The sequence below is a fragment of the Lontra canadensis genome, unplaced genomic scaffold, assembly GCF_010015895.1.
Source record: "Lontra canadensis isolate GAN:19392208 unplaced genomic scaffold, GSC_riverotter_1.0 scaffold57, whole genome shotgun sequence".
NCBI classification, from domain to species: domain Eukaryota; kingdom Metazoa; phylum Chordata; class Mammalia; order Carnivora; family Mustelidae; genus Lontra; species Lontra canadensis.
This window is the reverse complement of record NW_022631051.1, coordinates 5,751,406-5,775,821: the sequence shown is the minus strand read 5'-3', so window position 1 is coordinate 5,775,821 and position 24,416 is coordinate 5,751,406. Positions and strand designations below refer to the sequence as shown.

The 24,416-nt window shown below is 45.4% G+C and overlaps 1 protein-coding gene across 6 annotated transcripts in view; it reads left to right on the top strand.

Annotated features, from left to right (window-relative positions):
* The window catches only part of PPP4R1 (protein phosphatase 4 regulatory subunit 1), a 61,305-nt gene extending 44,521 nt beyond the window's left edge, over positions 1–16,784 (top strand). For 5 of the 6 annotated variants that reach the window (XM_032875757.1, XM_032875758.1, XM_032875755.1 and 2 more), the window contains 9 exons: positions 3,091–3,263; positions 4,589–4,684; positions 6,038–6,223; positions 7,910–8,071; positions 10,985–11,085; positions 13,807–13,927; positions 14,025–14,159; positions 14,606–14,747; positions 15,628–16,784. In XM_032875757.1, coding sequence (XP_032731648.1) covers positions 3,091–3,263; positions 4,589–4,684; positions 6,038–6,223; positions 7,910–8,071; positions 10,985–11,085; positions 13,807–13,927; positions 14,025–14,159; positions 14,606–14,747; positions 15,628–15,791 — 1,280 coding nt within the window. In that variant the 3' untranslated portion in view covers positions 15,792–16,784. Of the gene's footprint in view, positions 1–3,090; positions 3,264–4,588; positions 4,685–6,037; positions 6,224–7,909; positions 8,072–10,984; positions 11,086–13,806; positions 13,928–14,024; positions 14,160–14,605; positions 14,748–15,627 lie in introns of those variants that run through there. The other variant, XM_032875759.1, reaches the window with a different exon arrangement.
* Positions 16,785–24,416: the final 7,632 nt, after the last annotated feature.

Here is a 24,416-nt window from a genome sequence, read left to right as displayed (position 1 = left end):
TTCACTTAAGATAGGACTGTGAATGTGTGGGCGGCAGGTGAGTGATTTCAGTACATACTGAATGGCGGTTTAATCCAGTCTTCCTGGTTCAGCTCTTACACCCGCTGTAATCGACATCTGCTGCCCTGTTCTTGCTGTGCGTAGTGACCACCCTCTCGGTACATAAGCCTTGACTCATCGGCGCGCTCAGCGTTACTGAGCACCTACTGCTGTGCGAGGTCCTTTCCTCAGCACTAAATGCACAGCAGCAGCAAAGAGACCAAAATCCCGGCCTCCCGGAGCCCAGGAGGCGGACCCCTCACACATAAATCGCTGTGCGTCTCGCGTGCTGCAGTAAAACGTAGACGGGCAGTGTTGGTCATTTTCTCCTTGGGCTACAGAATTTCTGAATTTTTTATTTCATTGCAATCTGAAGGCGTGTTTAACTTGTGTTAAAATTTCAGTAACTATGCCTTAATTTTCCCTAGTGTCGGAAAGTGTTTTGAAGGGCTGTACCTTAATTTTGGACATGTCCTCATTTCTAATTCTGCCATTGTGGGCAGCCACAAACTGTCAGGAAATGTCCACCTTTTGAACTAGTTCTGTTGCATGTGTAAGGTTTTCTTGTCCACTGGCCTGTGGAGTGGTAAAGCCGCACTGCCCAGAGAAGGCGTTTTAGGGCATATGCTCAAGTCGAGTTTCAGCACTCCCAAGCCTCTGCGTCACTTGTCCCCTTCCCCTTGTCGCTAGCGGCTAGTGGGCATTATTGGGAAGCAGTGACAGGGCTGGGGCCGCTGCTTATAAGGCAACTTTTGCTTCCCAGTCTTGCTCATTTAACTCTTCCCTTCGTCAAAACATTCATGGGGTTTTTTTCTTGGTGGATTTTTGGTCAGAAAAACTTAAGTGTTTCCAGCAACTAGAGAGATGCTCTTGTCAGAGAAAGAGAACCCTTTCTCAGTCCTAGAACAGAAACAGCCTGTATGGTGGGCCAAAGGGGGAAGTAGGAAAACAAGAAGGTGTTAAGTGATCTTCTTTTCTGAAATACCTACCTAGGGAATTTGAGTTTTTTCTGGCTTTGTCTAGGGCCGTTTCAAAACCTCTAGCATTTGGGATCACCAGGCTGAACTCTGAGTAGCATTACTGATGCCAGCTTGGCTTACTCTAGCTAGACTCATAGACTACACAAGGAAAAAATGCCCAAGCTCACCAAATACAGATTTTTACCCAGTATAGATCCCGTAGAAGAATTGAGCCATTTTGGCAGCCACAGTCAGAAAAATCCTCTTATTCCCTGATTGAAATCAATAAGTTGTTAGGAATTTGTGACCAACCACCAGTATGTTGTATAAAAGTGAGAGATTGTTATAAAGTTTTAGCTTAACTGTACTAGCTTCTTCAGGGAAGGAGTAAAATTCCAAGTTTCTAGGTTGTCTCTGCTTCTGAGCATGACTCACTGGGGACTCTGTTTCTTCACGAGTCCATGATGAAACCAGCCTTGGTTCCTGGGATTTCAGTCTATATTTTAAGTAAAATGCAGATTTTGCTGAAGACCCATGCATTTGGTTTTCTTAAACTTGTTGTGGTGTATCCTGCTGAAATTTCAGCATTTAGCCCGGCATTGGATTCTACTTCATTCTCTGGGTGGAGAGTTGAAGCATCAGGTTTCCTCAGGAGCCAGCGTTAGGCTCTGTCTTGATCTTCATCTATCAGTTTGTTGAGGAAGGTAACTTCACAGTGTAACTCATTTAAACTTTTATGAATGTACAAATCTTAAACTAGACAAAGAGAAATGTGTAGTCCATTTCTAGAGAAATGACTCATATAAGGCATTTTCTGTGAAAGGCTTATGATTAGGTACATCCTGGGAAACAAAAGGCATTAGGGCTCTTTGTCACACCCTGTGCATAACTTTATGTGGGACAAAACATTCTAACCTTTATGTCTTGTGCTGTCTCCTGTGGGACTGTTTTGATTTTGTTTTGGAAACTTCAAAAGATTCCAGAAGGGAGCCTAAACTGATTGAAAGAATTAGTACAAATTGCAGCTAGAATTCTCAAAAGAATGTGCATACTTTTCATGGGTAACTTTTCATGATTAAACACCTTCAGTTTACTTACTTGAGCAGCCAATGACCTCAATAGAATAGAAGCTCATCCCACATGTCTCCTGTGTCTCTGTTGCCAGGGGCCCGATGTGTTTGGCCTTGAGTTTCCTGAATGCTGCAGCCCCATAACAGGAGCTCAGTGAGAGCCCCCGGGTTGTTTTTGTTTTTGTTTTTTAATAATCTTTAAGTGAAGTGGGGACACACTTTCTAATCTTTCCACTAATTAATTTCAAAGTTAAAATTGATGAGTTCTATATTTTGAGCATCCTGGTGGATTGTTACTCAAACAAGCATTTTGGGGGTGGGGGGCTACATGTCTCAATTGTTTGGGAGAAGGAAGAATGCCTTACTTTAGTTTGGATCACGTTTATAAAGAAGGTGTAACTCCAAACGTAGGTAGTGGTATTTGTCAGATTTAAGAATCACTTCTGGTAATTTGTCGTTTTGGTTTGCTGCAAGCAAGACAGCGCTCACAAGGGGGGTGTCTAAGCCACTAATTTCATTTTCAAAAGGAATTAGAGGAAAATAAAATAAACAGGAATAAGATATGAGATATTGAAATGTAACTGCACCAAAAATCTTTGTAATTACCGTTGTTTTATGTTGGCAGGGTTGTGTGACTGCTCTTCTGCTAAATAGCTTAGTAAGTAAGCCTTGTCAGTTCGATTCTTGCACTACCAAAACATAGTTAACTTACACTGAACTTGACTCCTTTTAATAAACTGGAGGTACCTCCAAAACTAGATAGCATTTCTCTTTCATACTAACGCAGAATAATGTACAGTAGTGGATAAACATTTTTAATCTCATGAAAGCATATTAGTTTTCTCCTTTTTCTCTCGAAGGACTAATGATTTACCGCAGTAGTTTTTTTTTTTTCAGCTTTTTGATGGCAGGGTCAAAAAAGTATACATTTCATTGATAACCTGTAGTGCGAACGGAGAAGAGACTTGCCCGCACGCTCCCGGTTCTGCCGCTCACGCGCCCTTTTCCTGTTCCGCCCACAGCGCAAGTGGACGTGCTGTCCGCCGCGCTGCGCGCTTCCAGCCTGGACGCTCGCGAGGAGGCCAGCGACGCCGAAAGGAGAAGCGATGCGCAGGACGGGCTGGGTGTGAACGAGCCGCCAAACTGTAAAATAAATCACGACGCCTCCGTGCCTTTAATCCGCGATGCTGTTGAGGTAATGCACTCAGTCACGCGTTTCTCCAGTGAGCTCCATTCCAATCCGGAGTCTTTTGTTGGGGAATAGTTGTAGCCGATCACTTTCTAATGAGGCCATTCTGTTTGTTGCCGATTTTCTCAGCTCGCTCTTTGGCATAAAGGGGAGATAACTGTCACCACAGCCTGTCTTTGTGACATTAGTGTCATGTTCGGTGCTTGGAAGTGTAAATCCCAATCCTGTCTACATGACCATTGGAGTAGCCTCAACGTGTTAACGTAGCTCACTGCAGTGAAATAGTCTTACTGGAAACAAAGCCCTTTGTCAAGAATCATTAACTCTTCCCTTTTCTTTTTGGAGAGGTGCTTTGTTTCTGATGGGACCATTTCACTGCAGCAAGCAACACAGCATTCTGAGCGGAAGATCGGGACTTGAGGCCATGTTGCGGAGGGCCAGTGGCATTATCTGGACTCTGGAGTGTGAGGGTGGGTACTGTTACGAGCATCATCTTCACTGTGTACTTGGAGCTGTTCTGTGTGATCCTACCCCGATCTCCTGCCGCACCCCCGCCCCCAGCCAGCATCACGTGGGATCGGTATTTCTAACCCTTTTTGAGAGAAACGCAGGGAAGGAATAACACCACTGGTTGCCAGGATTGGTCAGTCCCAGATCAGAGCAGCCCGAGCGACGGACTCAGGGAAGAACCCCGGCATACACACCAGGGACGGAGAGGGCTCTTAGAGTGGCAGTGGGTTTCTGTTTTGCTTCTTGTTAGGTGACAGCTAGTAGAATTAGAAATCTTAAAGGATACTTGTGCTTCAGAATGAAGCCCTAGCCACCTGTCATCACTGGAGATTAGAATGCTATGGTATCTCTGCATTTTAGGAGGTGTTTTGTTTTGTTTTGGAGTTTTTTGGAGCTGGTGAAAAGTATATTTGTGAAATTAGAAATAGCCAACAGTAGAAGAACAACTACATAGGACATCCCGTGACGTATAAAGCATTGACCAGAAGCACCCTCTATGATATAATAATACTATCTTACAAGTAAGCTAATTTTAGATATTGGAGCCATTTCAGAATTACTTCTCAATTTACATATTTTCATGAGTTTATTCTGGAATTCATTTGCATACATTTAGCAATGTATTATGCAAGTTAGACTCAAGTTGGGGGGGCAGTTCTTACGAGGTCTCAGGTATGGTTATAAGTTTTTAAAAGCTTGAAGAGTTTGTATGTACTTATATCTTTGGGTAGTTGTGAAAGGTAAGTAACTTAGTAAGATGGTTTAAGTGAAGGAACTTACAGAAGGGACAGTTCTTCATGTAAATATTTTTTTCCTAACAGAATATGGAGTCTACGCTTTGCTATATTCATAATGATTCAGACTTGAGCACCAACAGTAGTTTTAGCCCCGATGAGGAGAGGAGATCCAAAGTGCAAGTAAGTGACAGCACGTCTCTCTGTGGTGAGTGCCTTGTTCATTCCTCTTCAAAATCCATATCCCACCAAATCTGGTCCTCCTTACAATGAGGTTTTTTTATTGTATTTTTATTAATTTATTATCAATAAATTGTTAATGATTAATAAATTATCAATAATTATTAATAATACTAGTATATAATACGGTAAGAAAACTCAAATAGAGTAGAATACAAGCAGAAATCTTCCTCTTCTCACAGCTGTGATCACATTCTTCAGAGTAACCACAGATCACAACTTCTTCCCTTCCTTTCTGCTTTCCTTCCTTCCTTCCTTTCTGAGGGGGAGGGATAGAGGGGGAGAGACTTTTAAGCAGATTCCTCACCCAAAGCAGAACCTGACCACGGGGCTCGATCTAATGACCCTGAGATCACAACCTGAGCCGAAATCAAGTCACACACTTATCCAGCTGAGCCTCCCAGGTGCCCCTATTTCTTCATAAACATTTTATGGGTACAGAAACATGAACACGGATCCCTTTTTGTCTGTCAAAGACAAAATCATGCCATCATACCTAGGTATTTCATGGTGCCTAGTTTGCCAAGCATTTCAAGATACAGCTCAATTTCAGAGATGAAAATATGAAAAATGTCCCAAAGCTATATAAAGCGCCATCAGTGGCGAGTTACATGCCAGTTTCAGAAATTTTAAATGTGGGGAAAATATGCTTAGGGAATATTTGGAATATACTAGTTTGTACCTTGCCTCTGTGTATGTGTATATGCGCGTGCGCGCTCACCGCGCCCCCCCCCCCCCAACCAGTGTTGTTTATTTTGTATGTTCTCCCGGAGCTGTGTTATGTGTACATTGACAAGATTGTGTGGACATTCTTCTTTTCCTAATGTTTATATGAACAGTTAGATATTTATTCACTCTTAAGTTTTATAGGTAATTGCTCAATTTCCATTGAAAGGTGGGTGATGGTTTTATAAAATCCAGGTTGGTAATAGTGTCCCTGTTCTGTCCCATTCACGAGATGACGTCAGACTTGACCAGCCTTGCCAGTGTTGAGAGGTGCTGGTCTTACTGCTGATGCAGCTTTTTAATACAGTAATCAATTCTAATCATCCCCTATGCTGTATTCTGTTTTAAGATCTTCCTGTTTTTCTTCTAGAGTGGCTGCTTTTATTTACATGTATATTTTCCTTAGCATGTTTTTCCTACCTCTTCTCAGTAGATCCCTGAAACTTTGAGACTGGGTTTTCCTCTGCTCATTGAGATGCTCTGTTATTCTTCATCTATTTAAAAATAAGTTTACTCAATTTACGCCTGGTCTGCTAAAATAAGTCCGGGCTGTGTTTGTCTCTCCATCAGGATGTTGTGCCTCAGGCTTTGTTAGATCAGTATTTATCTATGACGGACCCGTCTCGTGCACAGACAGTTGACACTGAGATCGCGAAGCACTGTGCGTACAGCCTTCCCGGCGTGGCCCTGACCCTGGGCAGACAGAACTGGCACTGCCTGAGAGAGACCTACGAGACGCTGGCGTCAGACATGCAGGTGAGTGTGTGCGGATGTGCCCTGCAGAGCCCGGTAGGGCTTCTGTTCATGTTCCAGCAAATACTTGTTATTACAGGAAGTCACGTGCAGAAGAGCTTAAAAGTAATACCAGAGAGTTTGCTTTTTGTGTGGTCCAAATTCTACCATTTGGAAATTATTGCATTTGACCTGCCCAAGTTCCTAACTTACAAATGTGTTACTGTCTGAAGTTTTGTGTAGATTGTTTCTATGCACAGTGTTATAAATGCTTCTTTTATTTTCTTAAAACCTTGATAGAACTGTAGTAGTTTTAGCACTGCTGAGCTCTGGGCCCTAGGTCGATGAGCATTGCAGTAAAGGCCGGGGAAGTTTTGTGTGTGTGTGTGTGTGTGTGTGTACACGCAAGCACACATGAGCATGCTCTCCTCGAGACCTACACATTACCAACACCATCCCCTCCGAAAGAAGAGAAAATATGAAATACCCTAGGTCATCTTGCCTGGATGTCCGTGTGATTTTGTGGCTCTTTTCCTAGATCTTGTTGACTTAACTTCCCCTCCCGTTAGGTCTGCTTTCTTTCTGAATCATACACCAAAATTTTGCCCCTCTTCCAGAAAATCTGTTTGGTGAAATTAATCTCTTGGTTATTAAGAAAGCAGTCTGGTTAGACTAATTTATATTGAGATATGAATAATTTTCCCTTAAATGTGTTGGTAAATGCATTTTTCAAGGAATTTGTGCTGTGGACTCAGCAAGGTAGCAGTTGGAAGTAATCTTGAGAGAACATAGTTTAAGTTCCTTCTCTGACCTATGAGGTTAGCCAGGGTCCGGGTGAAGTGAATTTATCCTGTTTCACACGCTTCTTCACCAGTGGAACTGGGCAGGGGACTGCAAAGGCCCACTCTGCAGAGTGCAGTACCCTCCACACTGGCGGTTTTCCGTCTTCGTTCCACAGGCCTTTTCACCGTTCCTGTGGGGTGTGCACCTCAGGGCCCCTGGTGACTAGGAAGGCCCCGGATGGGCAGGGCTTCATGCCTCTATCCCCTCCTCTCCCCTCCCCTCCATCAGAACATCTCTGCCTTCATCTGCTTGAATGTGGGTATGAAATTTTATTTCAAGAGTGGGGTCTAGTGTTTGGGATTGGGGATAAAACTCTTGCTGTAAATTCTCAGCAAGTAGAGTGTTCTGAGTAGCAAAGTAAAAATTTTTAAACTAAAGCAACATGAAAAATGTTTTTAATGTAAACTTTCCTACATTTTCCCATTCTTACATTTCTTTAATTGCCAATACCCTAAAAACAAATTTCATTGTTTTTTTTAACCATAAGATAGACTGTACAAGAATCAGAAGGGGAACAGTCAAGCAAGGACAATACTCCCCAGCCTTTGGCTGTGGGACACCTGTAATTCAGGCATCCAGTGTTCAGAGAACTACAAAGACTATGCTCTTAGTGATTTCAGACTTTTTTCCCTTTGTAAATGAACGGAGATTAATACGTACCTTGCGGGGCTTTGAAATTTCTCTGCCGGTTTTTGAGACAGCAGGCATTTAGAGACTAACTTCTGTTCTTAACTATTACTTCTGTTCCGATTTAATTGTTTGAGATTGGGAACATCCAGATCTGTTAGCCTTCACACACCGGCTGAGAGGTAAAGCACTCAGTACTGTGTGCATCGCTTACGAATGCGGTAATCTTTATCTCTGCAGTGGAAGGTTCGAAGAACGTTAGCCTTCTCCATCCACGAGCTTGCAGTTATTCTCGGAGACCAGCTGACAGCTGCAGATCTCGTTCCGATCTTCAATGGATTTTTAAAAGACCTCGACGAAGTCAGGATAGGTGTTCTTAAACATTTGCATGATTTTCTGAAGGTAACTTTTAAATTTTTCTGCATAAAAACAGACTAAAGTTCCACTGTGGAATTTTTGGTTTTCTCTGCCCACCAGGATGAAGTTTCCCTATGTGTTCTATGTAAGAAGACAGAGTCATGAGCTGATAGTGAGATGTGATTAAAAAAAAAAAAAAAAAAAAATGAGGGGCTCCTGGGTGGCTCAGTGGGTTAAGCCTCTGCCTTCAGCTCAGGTCATGATCCCAGGGTCCTGGGATCGAGCCTCACATCAGGCTCTCTGCTTGGCAGGGAGCCTGCTTCCCTCTCTTTCTCTCTCTCTCTTTGCCTGCCTCTCTGCCTACTTGTGATTTCTCTCTCTCTCTGTCAAATAAATAAAATCTTAAAAAAAAAGTTTTAAAATTAAAAAAAAAATGAGGTAGTCCCATTCTGATCACTTTAGCTGGTGTCCTTTTAGTTTTTAATTTTATGAGACTGACGCGCTGCCTACTGCGCTAAGGAGGCACCTTAATTTTTAATTTTAAAATCATTACACTAGGGGCGCCTGGTTGGCTCAGTGGTTAAAGCCTCTGCCTTCAGCTCAGGTCATGACCTCAGGGTCCTGGGATCGAGTCCCGCATCGGGCTCTCTGCTCAGCGGGGAGCCTGCTTCCCCCTCTCTCTCTGCCTGCCTCTCTGCCTACTTGTGATCTGTCAAATAAATAAATCTTAAAAAAAAAAAAAAAGAAAATTCTTTAAAAAAAATAATAATAAAAAATAAAATCATTACACTAAACTTCATTTTTAAACACTGTTAGATCATGATTACAAGCACTTTTCAAAATTACTGAATTAAATATATGTACAAAAATTCCATGAACATTAAGTTTGAAGGCGCTATGTGATATTTTAGAAGTCCATATTTTAGGAGTCGGTATGGATCTCTGGTCTTGGAGGTAAACACCTTTGATCTTAACAACTTGTTAGTCCTGGAATACTATTGTTCCTTAGACTATAATCTTGAAGTTGGCTCTTGTAGTTTGAAGTTTGGAGGTACAGAAGTAATATAATCCTACTTTCAAAAAACATTGGTACTCTGTTTGACGCTGTTATTTTTCATACAGAGCATACTGAAATTTCTCAGCCTGTTCCATTAATGTGCCATTAGAGCTCCCCGCCACCACCCCCAATTCAGAATCCGATCAGGAAGTGCATATTAAATTTAGATATAGTCTCTTTAGCCCTCTTAACTCCAGAACAGTTCCCTGACTTGTGTCTTTAATGTCACAAGCATCTTTGAAGAGGCTGAGCCGCTTGTGTTGCAGGTGGCCGTCAGTCTGCACGTGTTACGCACCCAGAGTCGGTTCCGCTGCTTTGGCGGGCAGGCACGTGACCTGTCCGCACGTGCCATGGGGGTAGGGTACGATCACTGCCTCACAGGCGACGCTGACTCTGGACAGGCGACTGGTGGTGTGGGCCCACTCCCTCCATTGTAAAACCACCTGTCACCTCCCTGATTAGTCATCACTTGGAGTCGGGGGGAGACCTTCAAACCCCAAACACTTTTTCCCCCGAGTCTGTCACCCAGAGCTCCGATCCGAGCATCTATACACGGGTCTCGCCTCAGTCGGTCGTTACTGTGCTGGTTGTAAAATGCCGATTTTTCTATTTTTATAATTCCTTCTCCGTTTATTAGTTGGCATTCTCATGTAAAATTCATCTTTTCCTTCTCTCCCTCCCCCTCCTTGGAAGTTTTTTTTAGTGTTAGGTGTGAACTCTAGAATTCTTCCTATTCAGTGTAATCCATTTCTGTCCTTGGTTCTGAACATGAGTTTGGCTGGCAGGAGCCGCCGAAAGCTGCCTCCCGTGCCCCTCTGATCTGTCCCCTCACGTTAAGCACATCCTTCCTTCCGGGCCCACCTTCTCCTTTCTGTGCCCCAGCCCCAAGTCCGCTGTTTCTCCAAGGAGCCTGGGTTTTCCAGTGGAGTGTGGGAGTTAGAACTGCGACCCAGGCCGATGTGCACGCTCCTCCCTGGGGGTCATTTCCTCTCCGCCTTCTCTGGGAACAGGAACCAGGAGTGGTTTTTGGTTTGGGTTTTGTTTTTTTTTTTTGTTTGTTTTTGTTTTTTTTTTTAATTACTGAGTTCATATTGATAACTCATCTTCCAGTCCCACACCATTTCCTTTCCTTTTTCACAAAAACACTTTGTGTTTTTCCTTTTCTTTCAAGGTAAAAACTCTGTTCTTAACATGAACATCTTCAGTCCGTTCCACAGCATACGTCAGGTAGTTTCAGAATTACTCCACCGATGTTAAGTCCAACATCAAGTTAACGAAAAAAAGTCCAAGATTTCCTAAAGCACCTTGTTCTCAGAACATACCCCATGAACCTGTACGCTCAGAGTGCTTTTTTTCTGCGTGATTCTTAACTGTTCAATACAAAGTTAAGTTTGTTTGCTTCTGTATATATCAAATTTTAGGGTTTTCCCCCTTAGGGACCAGAAACCTACTTTAAAATGGCTGTAGAGCAGTTATTGGGATACATTTTCTTTCCCTCAGCAAATATTTGTTGAGTACCTGCCACATGCTATCACGGTGCCAGGCACTGGGCTCACTCATGTGAGTAAGAGCACATGACTGTCCTCACAGAGTTCACAGTAACAAGGGTGCCCTAGGAACACAGCGGGTCAGTCCTACCGTATGTCTGTGACCAAGGGACTGTAGGGTTCAGAGGAGATCATGCATGGCTCAGGGAACAAATATTTCCAAAAAAGATAAGACTCTTGAAGGTAAATGGGATTATCAGAGAAAATGACCTTAATGTCAGTTTTTAAAACAATTAGATGTACCTACTACATATGTTCTCAGAAGAATTAACTATATTATAGTTGTTGTCAAGCAGTCTAGTAAAAGTAATAATGCCTATATCTTAGCAAATATTTTTTATTTTGTCACTTCAGCTTCTTCATATTGACAAAAGAAGAGAATATCTTTATCAGCTTCAGGAGTTTTTGGTGACAGATAATAGTAGAAATTGGCGCTTTCGAGCTGAACTGGCTGAGTAAGTTCTCACAATTTACTGGACTATGTTTCGGAGGGGTATTTACTTAGTTCATCTTCACCTTTTTGGGATTTGTTCATCCCTTTGTGTAGATACAAGTTTCTGTCTGGTGTACTATAAAACATTTCTTGAAGTGCAGGTCTTGCTAGCAGTGAATTTATTCAGGTTTTTTTTTTTTTTAACCTATTTCGCCTTTTTTTTCTCACTCTGGTAAGATACACATAACCAAATTTGCCATTAATGGAAATTTAGTATACTCATAGTGTTGTGCAGCCATTACCATTGTCTAGTTCTAGAACATTCCAACCCCCCAAAAGGAATACCATGCCCTTCCACAGTCATTCCTCATCCTTCTGTGCCCTCACCTTCTAGCAACTGTTAACCTACTCTCTGGATTTGCCTATTCTGAACATAAAAGTGGAATTTTATGACATGTGGCCTTTTGTGTCTGACTTCTTCACTTAGCATAATGTTTTCAAGATTCATTCATGCTGTAGCGTGTGTCAGAACTTTATTTTTGTAACTGAATAATACTCTGTCGTATACTTCTCAAGATTCATTCATCCATCGATGCATGTTTGGTTGTTTCTACATATTTTATTGCTGTGACTATTGCTGCTATGAACATTCATGTACAGATTTTTCTTTGAACACCCATCTTCAGTTATTTTGTGGTGGATTTGCTGTGTTATTGGATAATTCTGTTCAATTTGTTGAGGAAGCACAAAAATATTTTCCACAACACTTGTCCCATTTTGCATTCCCAGAAGCAGTGCACGAGGATTCCAGTTTCACCACATCCTCCCCAACACTTGGTGTTTTCCTTTTTTTTTTTTTTTTTAACCAAATTATAGCCATCATTCTAGTGGTTGTGAAGCAGTGTTTTGTGGTGATCCTGATTTGCATTTCCTTAATGACTGGTGGCGGTTAACACCTTTTCATATGCTTGTTGACCATTTGTATATAATCCAGAGAAATGCCTGTGCAAGTCCGTTGTCCATTTTTTAAGTGGGTGTTTGTCTTAAATTGGGTTGAGTTGTGTTTTTCTATGTATTCTGGATTCCAGACCTCACTTGGCATTTTTAAAAGATGTCTTTGCTGGGTTTAGATTGGGACTGATAGTCTTGGTTTTTTGTTGTTGTTTTCTTCATTCACTGAGTCCTGGCTTGCTGGGTTTCTGACTGAATGTAGGCACCTCTCTTCTGCCATTAGGGTGGAGGGTTGGGTCTGTCTAATTAGGAGCAAGCTGGGTTTGGACTTTGTTGTTGCTGTGACTGCCCTCAGTGCCCGGTAAGCTTTGCTGCTTTTCACCATGGCCTGCCAGTGGCCTTTGCTGAGGGTGGGAGCTGGGGTGCCAGGGGGCCTTCTGATTTGTTAGTGTCCCACCCTCAGCTTGCAGCTGGCGCGTACCCTTGAGAACTGGGGGGGTCTCTTCTCCTCCCCTAGCTGGAGACTGTTGGTAAGACATGGTAGGCTCGTGCTGGGAAAGGGGAGAATCTCTGTTATTTGGGTTCAACCTCAGTCTCTGGGAAGCCCTGGGTCCCTGGGCTTTCTCAGAGACTTACCCTCTCCCTGTAGTATCCAGTCTCTGCTTTGAATCTGCGGTCTGTGGTGGGAAGAGGTTCCTGCCCCCCGCCCCAGCAGGAGGAGACTTGTGTAGTTATCAGTGTAGGGTCTTCGCTTAAGAAGGTTGGCTGCCCTCCTCTGTGGGAGAGAGTTCTTCTCCTTTGCCACCAGCCACAGCATGTTCGCCTGTGCCCATGGGTGGGTGGGCTTTGCTGCTGTAAGGCTCAGGCTCGGTAAAGAGAAGGGCCCCAGAGTGCACGGGGCTTTATGCCTGTCCCCCAGCATGTGTCCCTCAAATCCTGCCTGCTGAGCGGCCCCTCTCCAGTTTGCTTTCCTGACCCCAGATTTTCTCATGTGGTATACACCCCGGGGAGGCCAGCAAGAAAGTTTGCAGTGTCAGAAAATGGAGTTGATAAGTGCTTCTCATCTCTGAGTATTTTGTGTGTGTGTGTGTGTGTGTGTGTGTGTGTGTACATAAACAGACACATTGGTCATTGCTGTATTACATATATTCATGCTTATAATTTACTCCCTGCTGATTACACATATAAATAGTCTTAAACATAAAATCTGAAAAGCAAAAATCTCATTCCTATCGGAGGTATTTTTTCAAGGGCATTGTTGGTCTACGCAGAGTAGCCTGGTGGACACCGTCAGTCTTCACGTCTCCCCGGTTGTAAGAGGAACAGTCTCCAGACAACCTCTTCACTTCTGTTATCCCTAGTAAACGTATCATTCCCTTAGAAGCTGCTCAGAGCCTTGACAGATACTGCTGGAACATCTTGTCTGGAAACTTGATTTGTAGATGGAAGTTTCTTAGCATTCTGAACAGTTACTGTGGAAAAAATGTGTTCATGTCCCAGTTGAATAGGGAATGCATTGCTCTGTCTCAGTTCCTGTAGACAGTTCTGCAACATTTGTTTTCCTTACGTTTGAGTGGAGGAGAGACTTCTTGAACTTGCATAGTGTTTAAATGCGTTTCTAGATACATACAGATGAGAGACAGCTACGCATGAGAGACCCGTTAATTTCCAGTCTTTGCATGTGTTCATCTTACAAATAGTATCCAGAATTACAAATTACTCAGATGATTAACCTATTTTCATTTATTTTAAAATTTTAATTATATTTTATTTTTATAATTCATTTTTATAGACAGCTGATTTTACTTCTAGAATTATATAGTCCCAGAGATGTTTATGACTATTTACGTCCCATTGCTCTGAATCTATGTGCAGATAAAGTTTCTTCTGTTCGTTGGATTTCCTACAAGTTGGTATGTGTTACAATTTTTACAGTTTTTGAGCAGCACACTGTTCAGTGAGCTCCTAGAGCAGAAGCTATTCCTCACATCTCTGTGCTGCGTCTCGTAGGTCAGCGAGATGGTGAAGAAGCTGCACATGGCCACGCCCCCCACCTTCGGAGTGGACCTCATCAATGAGCTTGTGGAGAATTTTGGTAGATGTCCCAAGTGGTCTGGTCGGCAAGCCTTTGTCTTTGTCTGCCAGGTACGTGAAGACTTACCCATTTGTGACCCATTTTTCTATCTGAAACTACTTTCACTCTTTGCCTCTCGACACCCTCTTTCTCATCTTCAAGGACCAGAGTTTTTGCCTCTGGTTCTTGCGAGGCTCACCGGTTCCCTAGAGTCTCCCTGGAGTCGGCATCTGCCATCGCACAGCCGTCCACTAGGGGGTGCCCGCGCTCCACGGCACGGGCCGGTAAGGGCGCGTGACTGCGTACACTCCAGGGCTCAGTGGAACCGTTAAAAAACTATCTGTGGGACTTAAAATTATGTCCTCTTAGCTCTGAGTTCCCAAGCGCCTGGAATATTGGTTTAAAAAGAAGTAACTAAAATCTGCAGCACTTTAGTCGTCTCTCAGCGCTGACATTCGCCAGTATTCTGGTTTGGTGGACTACGGGCGGATGTGAAGCTGCTCTTTGTCTTCCCCAGACCGTCATTGAGGACGACTGCCTTCCCATGGAGCAGTTCGCCGTGCATCTGATGCCGCATCTGCTGACCTTGGCGAATGACAGGGTTCCCAACGTTCGAGTGCTGCTCGCCAAGACACTGAGACAGACTCTGCTGGAGAAAGGTGGGTGGCTCGTTTGGAAAACCGAGTGTGGCGGAGAGGAGGCGTGGGGACTCCACGAGGGAGTATTGTGTGTCCGCAGACGTAATCTGATAGATTTGTCCTCTCCCCTGAGAGGGGACACAGGTTGGAGGACAGGGACTTGTTCACCTTCCCGCCCCAGAGCATTTCTTTTATAATTGCAGACTTAGTTTGAGAGATTGGAGAGTCGCTCTAAGGAGGAAAAACTCTTGCCTTCAGTTGGCCCCACGTGACAGGTGTTACTGCTGTTCGAGGCCAGGAGGCATGTTTGTGTTTCCTCCTCCTCTTCATTCCTTAGGCAGAAGACAGGCGCCCCTGAGGATTTGCTTTGCTGCACATCCTAATAAGCTGCTCGAGATTTAGCTCGTTTCATTTATTGTCCTCCCTGCAAAATGCCTAATAAATACCGCTTAATGCATGAACTCGTGAGTGCAGCACAGAAAGGTTTGCAGTAGACGTCTAAGAATATGGGTAAATGAATACTGCTTTTTTCTCCTTTAGAATTCATTTATCGTTTTAATAGCAATTATAAGGAAATGGCTAGAGAAGACTGGTTTTTGCTCGTGTGTGTGATTGGTATTTGGGGCATTTTTACTGAGTAATAGCTATCCCAAGTAAAAGTTTTATTGTGTCACCTTCACTGCCATTTGGTCTGTTCTAGAAATAATCAAGATAAATCTTCAAATTCTCTTATGTTTGGGGATGTTTTCGTATCACACAAATCAATCTGGATTACTGTTTATAATTCAACATAGCTTGTGTTTGTTTACACTTTGTGACTAAGAACTTAGTATACTTGTACCTGCTAAAACTATGAATTGTTAAACTAATTTTATACGTAATCTGCACTTTGTGTCTCCAGAATATTTCTTAACCTCTGCCAGCTGTCATCAGGAAGCCGTGGAACAGACCATCATGGCTCTTCAGATGGATCGGGACAGTGACGTCAAGTATTTTGCAAGCATCCACCCCGCCAGCACCAAAGTCTCGGACGATGCCATGAGCACAGCTTCCTCGACCTACTAGAGTGCTGGAACCTCATTGTCCTTCTGCTTCCTTGGGAGTCAGGGGCTGACAAGTGCTCCACGAGAGTCATCTGGGACAGCCTTCGGGAGGAGGAGAGACCTTCCTCTCGCGCAGACTCCATTGCAGGTGCAAGTTGCCTACACTGATACCAGGGATTTTAAGAGTCAAGAGAAAGTACAGTAAACACTATTATCTTATCTTGACTATAAGGGAAAATAATTTCTCAGAGGATTATAATTGTCACCGAAGCCTTAAATCCTTCCGTCTTCCTGAATGAAACTTGAATTGGCAGAGCATTTTCTTTATGGAAGGGAGGAGATTCCCAGAGACCTGCATTGCTTTCTCCTGGTTTTCTTTAACCACAGATAGATGGAGTGGCAGCCAGAAGGCGGCTGTGAGCCAGGATGTAAAGAGACCTTCAGTATTAGCCCGCACTGTCCCCACGCAGGCAAGGACCTGTTGGTTCTGTGGCCAGCTGCCCAGCCCCGCCCTAAGTGTGAATAGTTTTTGGCGTGTGTAAATGCAAAAGGAGATGGGGAGGGGGGGTTCTCCTAAGGGCTTGATGCTAACACTACAGTAGAATCTGATTTTAATTCTTAAATGCAGCATATTGCTGTGCACATTTACAGAACGTTGGCTGAAATCTGTGTCCTGATTTTCTTCATGCTGGTCATGACCTGAAGGAGTTTATTGGCACGTGTGCTGTATGTGAGGTGTTTTTAACTTGATCATGATCGGCTCTGAGGTGCAGCTTTCCTTCCCACACTGTACATACCTGTGGCCACTCTCGGGAGTGCTGCGGTCTTTAATCATGCTGTTTAAACTGTTGTGGCACAAGTTCTCTTGTCCGAATAAAATTTATTAATAAGATCTATAGAGAGAGATATATACACTTCTGATTGTTTTCTAGATGTCTGCAAAAATGCAGTTTGTGACCTGTATTAATGATTTAGTATGAAGTGGGAAAACTAGATTAAAATATTTGTCTTTTAATTAGTTCAGTAATTTCTTTGCCATCAGCACGTGCCACCCAGGGCTAGGTTCCGTTGTGGACATGCAGGGTATGTGCCCACTGGAGCGGGTCCGGGGCAGCTGGCTGCTGTGGTATGGGAGCCCGTGGTCCGGCTGTGCCCTGAGGCACCCCTGTGAGCTCTGGTTTCCATGACTTATGACTCGGCTGGCAGAGCTGCAGGAGCAGGACCGGGCCCCCTGAGGCTCGGGGTGCAGACTGGGGAGACTGAGGCAGCTTTCTGTAGGGACTGCTACCAAGAAGGGCTGGGTCCCTTCCTGTCTCCCGACAACCGTGCGAAGGGAAGCCCCCTGGGCCAGAGGAAGCCACAAGGACCTGGTGGTCTGCGTCTGCCCCGGGGGCCAAGGGCCGAATGGGCTACCGGGGCCTCCCCGCGGAGGCGTAGGCGCTCCTGGACAACGTTCTGATGGCTCCCGCCACCCCCTGGGGTTCCCGGGGTTTCAGCTACAGGATGTGTACTTATATGCTGCATGTCCTTGGGAGCGGGGGCCACAGCCCTCGACTTGGAGATAAAGAACTTGAATGTAGGGTCTGCTTAAAAAGGCTCCGCCACTGGTGATTCCGCGCTTGCCTTGCCACCGAGCCCTGCCTGGGGCGGCTGGGAGCGCCGCCGCTGCAACCGAGGGGCCCTCTGGGGCTCCCCCCCGGGGGAAAGCAGACCAGATTGCGCCATCGCTCGTGGATGTCACAGGGAGGGGCAGGGTGGGAGTGGCGCTGCTTGGATCCTAGGCTGGGTAGTCCGCGCGGAGGGCTGGCCAGGCTGGGGCTGGTCGGGCTTCTGGAGCCCCCAGGCTGGCAGGGGCCGGCGGGTGCCTGCGTGCGACAGGATCGTCAAAGGAAGAAAAGGAGGGAAACTGACGATTCAGTTCTTAGACCAACTCCAGGAGCCAAAAACAGCAAACCAGTTAGGACGCAAGCTGATTTCATAATCGGAAAATGAGTAAAGTGGTAATTCAGGTATTTAATATGGGGTAGCTGATCTTAGAAGATATTCTGTGATTTGGGGACTTCTGAGTGAGGTTGACAAAGGTGAAGAGGAAAATTGTCTTTTTTCCAAAGCTAGAGCTCCTTCCCCAAGTGGTCATGGCTGGGCGTTCGGCTTTCTGCCCTCACCTCTGCCCCAGCAGCCTGCCTGGCTTGGAGTTGCGCTGTTCTAGAGGATCTCGGCTGCTCCTCGCCTTGTCTGAGACAAATCTCTTTGCCAGCTTTTGTGAGTTTTCAGTGTCCCTTTACCCAGGTCCCAGGCCACCAGACCTCCTACTTGCTTAGTGGAATGGCTGAGGGGGGGCCACCTTTCACCTGTAATCTTTGCACTTAAGTCATGGAGGTAGTTCTGGGATGCCAGACCACTAGTTTTTCTGGAACTATCCAGCTGAATTGGCAAGTGCTGATCTCCCGACTACCACGCAGATGCCCTCAGAGCCATCCAGGCTGTTGGCACCCCAATTGTTAGTTTGCGGGGCCCGAAGGTGGTGCACAGTGTGTTACTGATTGTTCTCACACCTGGTCAGTCCGGGCCCCACTTTGCATCGGGGGAGTCTGTTTCCTGGCAGGCTGGAAGCTGAATTCGCTGAAGGAGGCGTGTGGACCATCCGCCCACTGCAGCATCGAGAGCGTAGATGCCTGACACACCAGGCGTGGTGTACTTGGGGAGCAGTGGGGATGCCTCTTCACAGATGCATCTCCAGGGAGGCGGGACTGTGAGCGGGGGCGGCAGGGTTTGAAACGGACCATCTATAGGAAAAAGCTCAGGCTCCGGGACACATGCTATGATTTCCTTGTACGGTCGTGTTCTGTGCAAGACTCCAGGAGACAGAAGGGATGCGTGATGGGTGGGAAAGAAGGAAGCTCCCGGCAACCCGAAACCAAGCAAACGGTCTCTCCACAATGAATAATCTTGTGACTCAAACCAGAGGAAAAAAAGTTGAGTCTGGAAATAAATGTGAGTAAGCAAGACTCTGTGCTTCTGTATTCAGCCTTTCCAAACTCTCATGCTAGGTGGAGAAGGTTACGAAGAGCGGGGCAGGTTCTTTTCCTAGAAAACTGGACAGCAAGTGTCGCATGCTGTGATCAGATTGCACCCCATGCGGCATCGGACACTGCTCTTACAGGTTAATTTCTTTTTTTTTTTTTAAGGTTTTATTTATTTGACACAGATCACAAGTAGGCAGAGAGGCAGGCAGAGACGGGGAGGGAAGCAGGCTCCCCGCCGAGCAGAGAGCCCGATGTGGGGCTCGATCCCAGGACCCTGAGACCATGACCTGAGCAGAAGGCAGGGGCTTAACCCACTGAGCCACCCAGGAGCCCCTGTTGTAGATTAACTTCCACCAAGTCTGATTTAAGTCAAAGTTTGCCAAAAGAAATTTGGCAAGATTTGGTACTTTGGGTTTCTAGTCGGAGATTTCATCCTAGAACTCTCACTCTGCCCGGCTGTCTTCAGTGTTATTGATACCCACAGCTGTTACTAACTGGAGCCGAGGCAAGCACAGGGGTCATGTTTCTAGATGTGCCAGGAGGAAGCTGTGAGCGGTGGGTGTCTTGCCGCCTGGTCCTGTCCCTGTGAGCTGTCCTAGCCTAGAGCTCACTGGCAGCCCAGCACTCAGTATGGAAGTTTGGGAACAGAAATACTGGAGGAGATGAATTTGCCTGGGGAACATCGCCTAGGCAGTCACTGACGGGGAGCAGTGGGGATGCGGACAGAGCCTCAGCTGCCCAGAGGCCACCCCACTGCCATCTAACTTCCGGTCTGCTGCAGCGGGAGCGCGCCCTCATGGCGGGTCCCCCCAGTCCCCGAGAAAGTTCTCCGTGGCTCCCACAGAGGAAGAACAGTGCTGTGTGGTGGGCTATGTGCTTGCTGCCTGCCACCTGACTTGTTCTGGATGGCCATTTATTCTGAGTTTTTTCTGGGGGCTTTTGTAGTTGTTTTGGCTCTTAAATACTGCTAGCAAAATGTGGCTTGTTCCAAATGCTGCCCCTTGAATGTTCACGGCATCTCAAGTCACCTGGAATCTTGTTAAAGGGCAGATTCCAATCCGGAAGTCCTAATGCCAGTCCGGATGACGTTTTTAAATACTAAGATCCTAGAAGAAGCTGTTCGTGTGGGATCTTACCTTTTCCAGATTAATACTCTCACTGCAATTTTGGTATCTTAACTGCAATGGCACAGTAATCAAAAAGATGAAGTGTTTAATATTTGTATTTTGTTTTCTCAGTTGCCAACCATTGCTTTAAGGCGCGTGGTGGCGGCACCCACATGGTGACCGGCCGTCAGGACAGGTGGCCATGGCCACAGTGGCTGTGGTGGCAGCACCAGCCCTCCCATGGCAGAGCGGGAAGAGCGAGGGTCAGTCAGGTACAGGCTCATGGGATTTGGAGTGGGGGCGGCCTGCATCCTCCAGTTGTCCAGAATGTTCCGTTTGGCTCGACCATCATCTCCTATCCGAGAGCTGCCTCCTTCTGTACACAAACGCCGTGCTGCCCGCTGGGGTCCATACCGGCCTGCGTGCCCACTCGGCGAGTGTCCCCACAGTCTCCACATCAGAGGCAAAGTGCCAAACCTGGTCAATCCTCAGTCCAGCCCTCCCTCCCCAGCTCCACCTACTTGACAGCTTTCATGCCTTTTCTCCTGCGTTCAATTACCCTATGGTCTCTTCTCTTTCCCTCAAGTAGTAGGAGCTCTGGACTGTGTAGCACTTAGCATCGCTGGAACCTTCTGCAGAGGTAGGATCAGCCCTGGCGCTAAGGTGGGGTGGCCAGACAGAAACTAAAAATTCAGGGGAGGAGAGCCAGGGCACCCTTACTCAAGTATTTGTCACTGTTGATCTGAAGTGAAAGTGTAACCAGAAGTCTGTACATGGCAACCCCACGGTAAGGTCCGCCTAAGTCAAAGACAAGGCCAGAGAGGAGTACGGCGCCACCAGCCCTCTGGGGACTCTGCCCGCCCAGAGGTGTCGCCCTCCACTGCGCCCGAGCTACAGGGGCCTAGGCGCCGCAGCTGCCAGGGCCGAGTTCATATCTCCTTCCAGAGAACTTTCCCTTCCTTCCGTACTGTGGCTCCCTGCTTGGGAAGACAGCAGAGGTCGTCGAGACCATCTTACTAGCACTGAATGAGAGTCTTTGATCCCTAGGTGAGAAACCCCGAGAATTTTGGGTGCGACCTTGATCCGAAGAGTACAGACCTCCTCCCGAAGAGGCGGCACTTGCTTTCTCTAAGTGCAGCTGGGACTTTCAGCAGTTTTTTGCCTCTTGTTGGGGCTGGGCTCTCCAGAGAATCTATTTTAAGCCCAGCCGAACTGGCCCAGGGTGCCCGCAGAGGCCACTTCGTCCCTCTCAGTCTCGGGGAGGCGTGGTGACAGGAGAGGCAACAGCCAGCTGCGTGCCATGCCATGGCTTCGGGCCTCAGCCCCCTGTTGTTAAAAACAAGACAACAGGCCCAAAATGGAGTCACTTACACTAATCCCCCTGTCACCAAACCAAGACTCAGCTTAGTTTCAGCTCTCCCGGCAGTGGATTTGAAACCAGTCCAGTCAGGAACTGCCTGACCGGCACTGGGAGGTAAGCCACCCAGGCCATCGCCTTGATGAAAGCAACTCCACCGTAACCAACCTGCTTTTTGCCAGTTCTAACTTCTCCGTCCCTGCTCCCTTCTGCCTACGATCCTTTCATTTTGTACACCTCCTTGAACTCCTTTCTAACTGCTAGATGGGATATTGCCTGTTTCGAATCCATCTTTGCTCAAAATTAAAATTTGTAACATGCTCTGACCGAGACAGCCGGCAACGTGCAGGACCAGTGAGCCACGAGGCACAGGCGCCCACCGAGCCCCTAGAGCTTTGCTGCGCTGCTGTGGCCGCTGGAGGCGGTGGGTCAGTCCTTCTTGGAGACAGCCTTGCAGCTTTTGTATCATGAGCCTTGAAACTTGATTTGAGCACGATTTTCCCAGACTGAGCCTGACTGAAAAACCAGAATGGGTCCAGATTTAACTGGGTCCAACCTGAAAACTGGATTGGGCCCAAGGTAGAAACCAGACTGGGTCTGGGGTCAGACTAGATCTAAGCTAGCTGGACTGGGTCCAGTGTGAGGCCTCAGATTTCAAATTTTATTACGAGGAACAAGCAGGTTTACCTTACCAAGCATAATCTCGAGTACAGTGGCTACAGTGGACTTTTTTTTTTTAAGATTTATCTGACACAGCATGCGCACAAGCTGGCAGAGCGGCAAGCAGAGGGAGAAGCAGGCTCTCCGCTGAGCAGAGAGCCCAACCAATGTGGGGCTCAATCCAAGGACCCTGAGATCATGAGCTGAAGGCAGACAACCAACTCAGCCACCCAGGCATCCTTAAGGTAGACAACTTTGAACCTAATAAGCTTATCCATTTATGAGATGCCTAGAGAAAAATGGGTCCTAGTCATCAGCTCCCTATTAAAAGTAAGAGGGAAATTTTTTTTTGTTTTTTCTCCTCTACGGCTTCTGGGGACCAGGAAGAGACCTGCTAGGACACCCCTCCCACTCTGGAACCTGCAGATGGGCTCCTGGGAAAACTGGCAAGAGCCCGCAAACCGTGAGAGTTCTTACCAGGGTCAGCTCTTCCATACCTCTATGGTGCTTGGTCAACAGAGGAAGCAACGGTGTGACCTTGTCCCTTCCTTTCCACATTCAGAATGGCAGGCAAAAAAAGCCTTTGTTACGAATTAGAGCTTTGAATTAGAACTTGGAACTTGTTTCCGGTTACCCCTGGGTGTCAGTCCTTTCTCTCCTGTGAAGTTATATTGCTTTATTGTTGGTCTCATTTTGTGTCCACAGAACTTGGCTTGTCAGCTGCCAGGCTGGGAACCCCAGAATATGGCCACATAGAAATGTGGATTGCACTCTCCCTTCCAGACAACTGTCGCTGGCTCTCAGGGACTTGGCTCTTTCTTTTGAATATCTTGAGTGGCTCTGGATAATCAGATGATAGTATCTTTTGCACCTTCTTTGGGGACACCTCGTGTCCACAGGGTTGCTCAGTACTGACAAGAATATTTACCATTAGTCTCAGCTGAAACCCAACAAGCTAGATGATTTTTTTTTTTTTTTTTTTAATTAGCTCAGCGGCCAGAATTTGGCCAAACTGGAAGCGGATATTCAGAGCCTGATAGTTTCATTTTAGTTTTGGGGAGAAGGCCTAAAAAAAATTCCTCTGTGTCCCAAAGGAAAGAATAAGATTCTGAAGTCTTTGTGGAAGGATTTACTAAAACATTCCAAAGACACACAGTCCAAAATCTAGAATGTAGGAATGTTCTGATTTCCATCTTAGTTGAAGATCGTCTCCCTGATAGAAAAGCAGCAAACTGAAGATGATGGGCTTGGATGGCTGGGTCAGCCTCTTGGCATCATTCAGGTAGCAACCCAGTTCTTTGAGGAGTAAAAACGACTATACTTGGGGTGCCTAGCTGGCTCAGTCAGAATGAGTGACTCTTGATCTCAGGGTCATGGGCTAAAGCTCCACAATGGGTGTAGAGATTACCAAAAACAAACTTTTAATGGTAAATAAAAACAACTCTGCTTATCTTACAAAAAGAGTCTCCACAAGAATAGAAACGTGGTTCTAAAGCCATCTAAAGCTCTTCCTGCCATCTTTACAAACCCCCAAACTGCCCCCCACCCCGTTCATCTCAGAAGGCTTTGAGAACAAAAGTCCTTCTTGGTGGAAGTTGCGTTCTTTCTCTGTGTCTTCTGAGATGGAAGAATTCTACCTGGTCTGCTCTGTGTAATTCTCATCAGGGAAAAAAAGATCTTTAAGTTCTTCTCTATAAATATTAGTGAAAAGTAGAAGCCATGTGAACTGGTAACCTTAAATTATTCTATTCTGCCTAAAACAAAATTTGTATCCAACTGTTCTTTCATAAACTAGTGAGTTCTGCACTATTATAACTATCTTAGAGCTGAAATCTTAAAGCTCCGAGACCTCTGTTTGTGTCTGCAGGTTTAGGCATGTCAGTGTATATACCTTATACGTGTGATTTTTTTTTTTTTTTTTTAGCTCCAGATGATGTTGCCCAAATTAATTTGTACAGAGCCCTATTTGGCTTAAGGACAAGTGTTACATAAATCAGGTATATTCTCAGAACACAGAAACTAACCCAAATGTTTTTTCAAGCTCATGCGATCTAGGATAATCTTCAGTAAATAAAATCTAAGTTTGTTGGTTTAATTAAAACAGGCATGTCCTTAGAGTTATTAACATTAAATATAATGTGAACATAAAACTTTTATTCTACCTTAGTTTACTAAAAACCAAATAAGCTCATGTCTCTGTTACAGAATTTGTCAGCAAGAAAGGTAGGATGATGGTTAGCAGTTTAATACCGTGAAATTTTCACGACCAGCCTAAATTGTTAAGAGCAAGTAAATTAAATAGATGTAAATTAAGTTTATAAATGAACTTTTCACCAACAATTATGCTTTTTGGTATGTCTACTTAAAAACAGTTTTCAAAATATTTTTGGTAACTTGAAACCTTAAAGTTATACTGAGATAAATAATGGATATTCATGGAATATCTAGATCAGTTTCCAAATAAGAATACTGAAACACTGGGGGACCTGGGTGGCTCA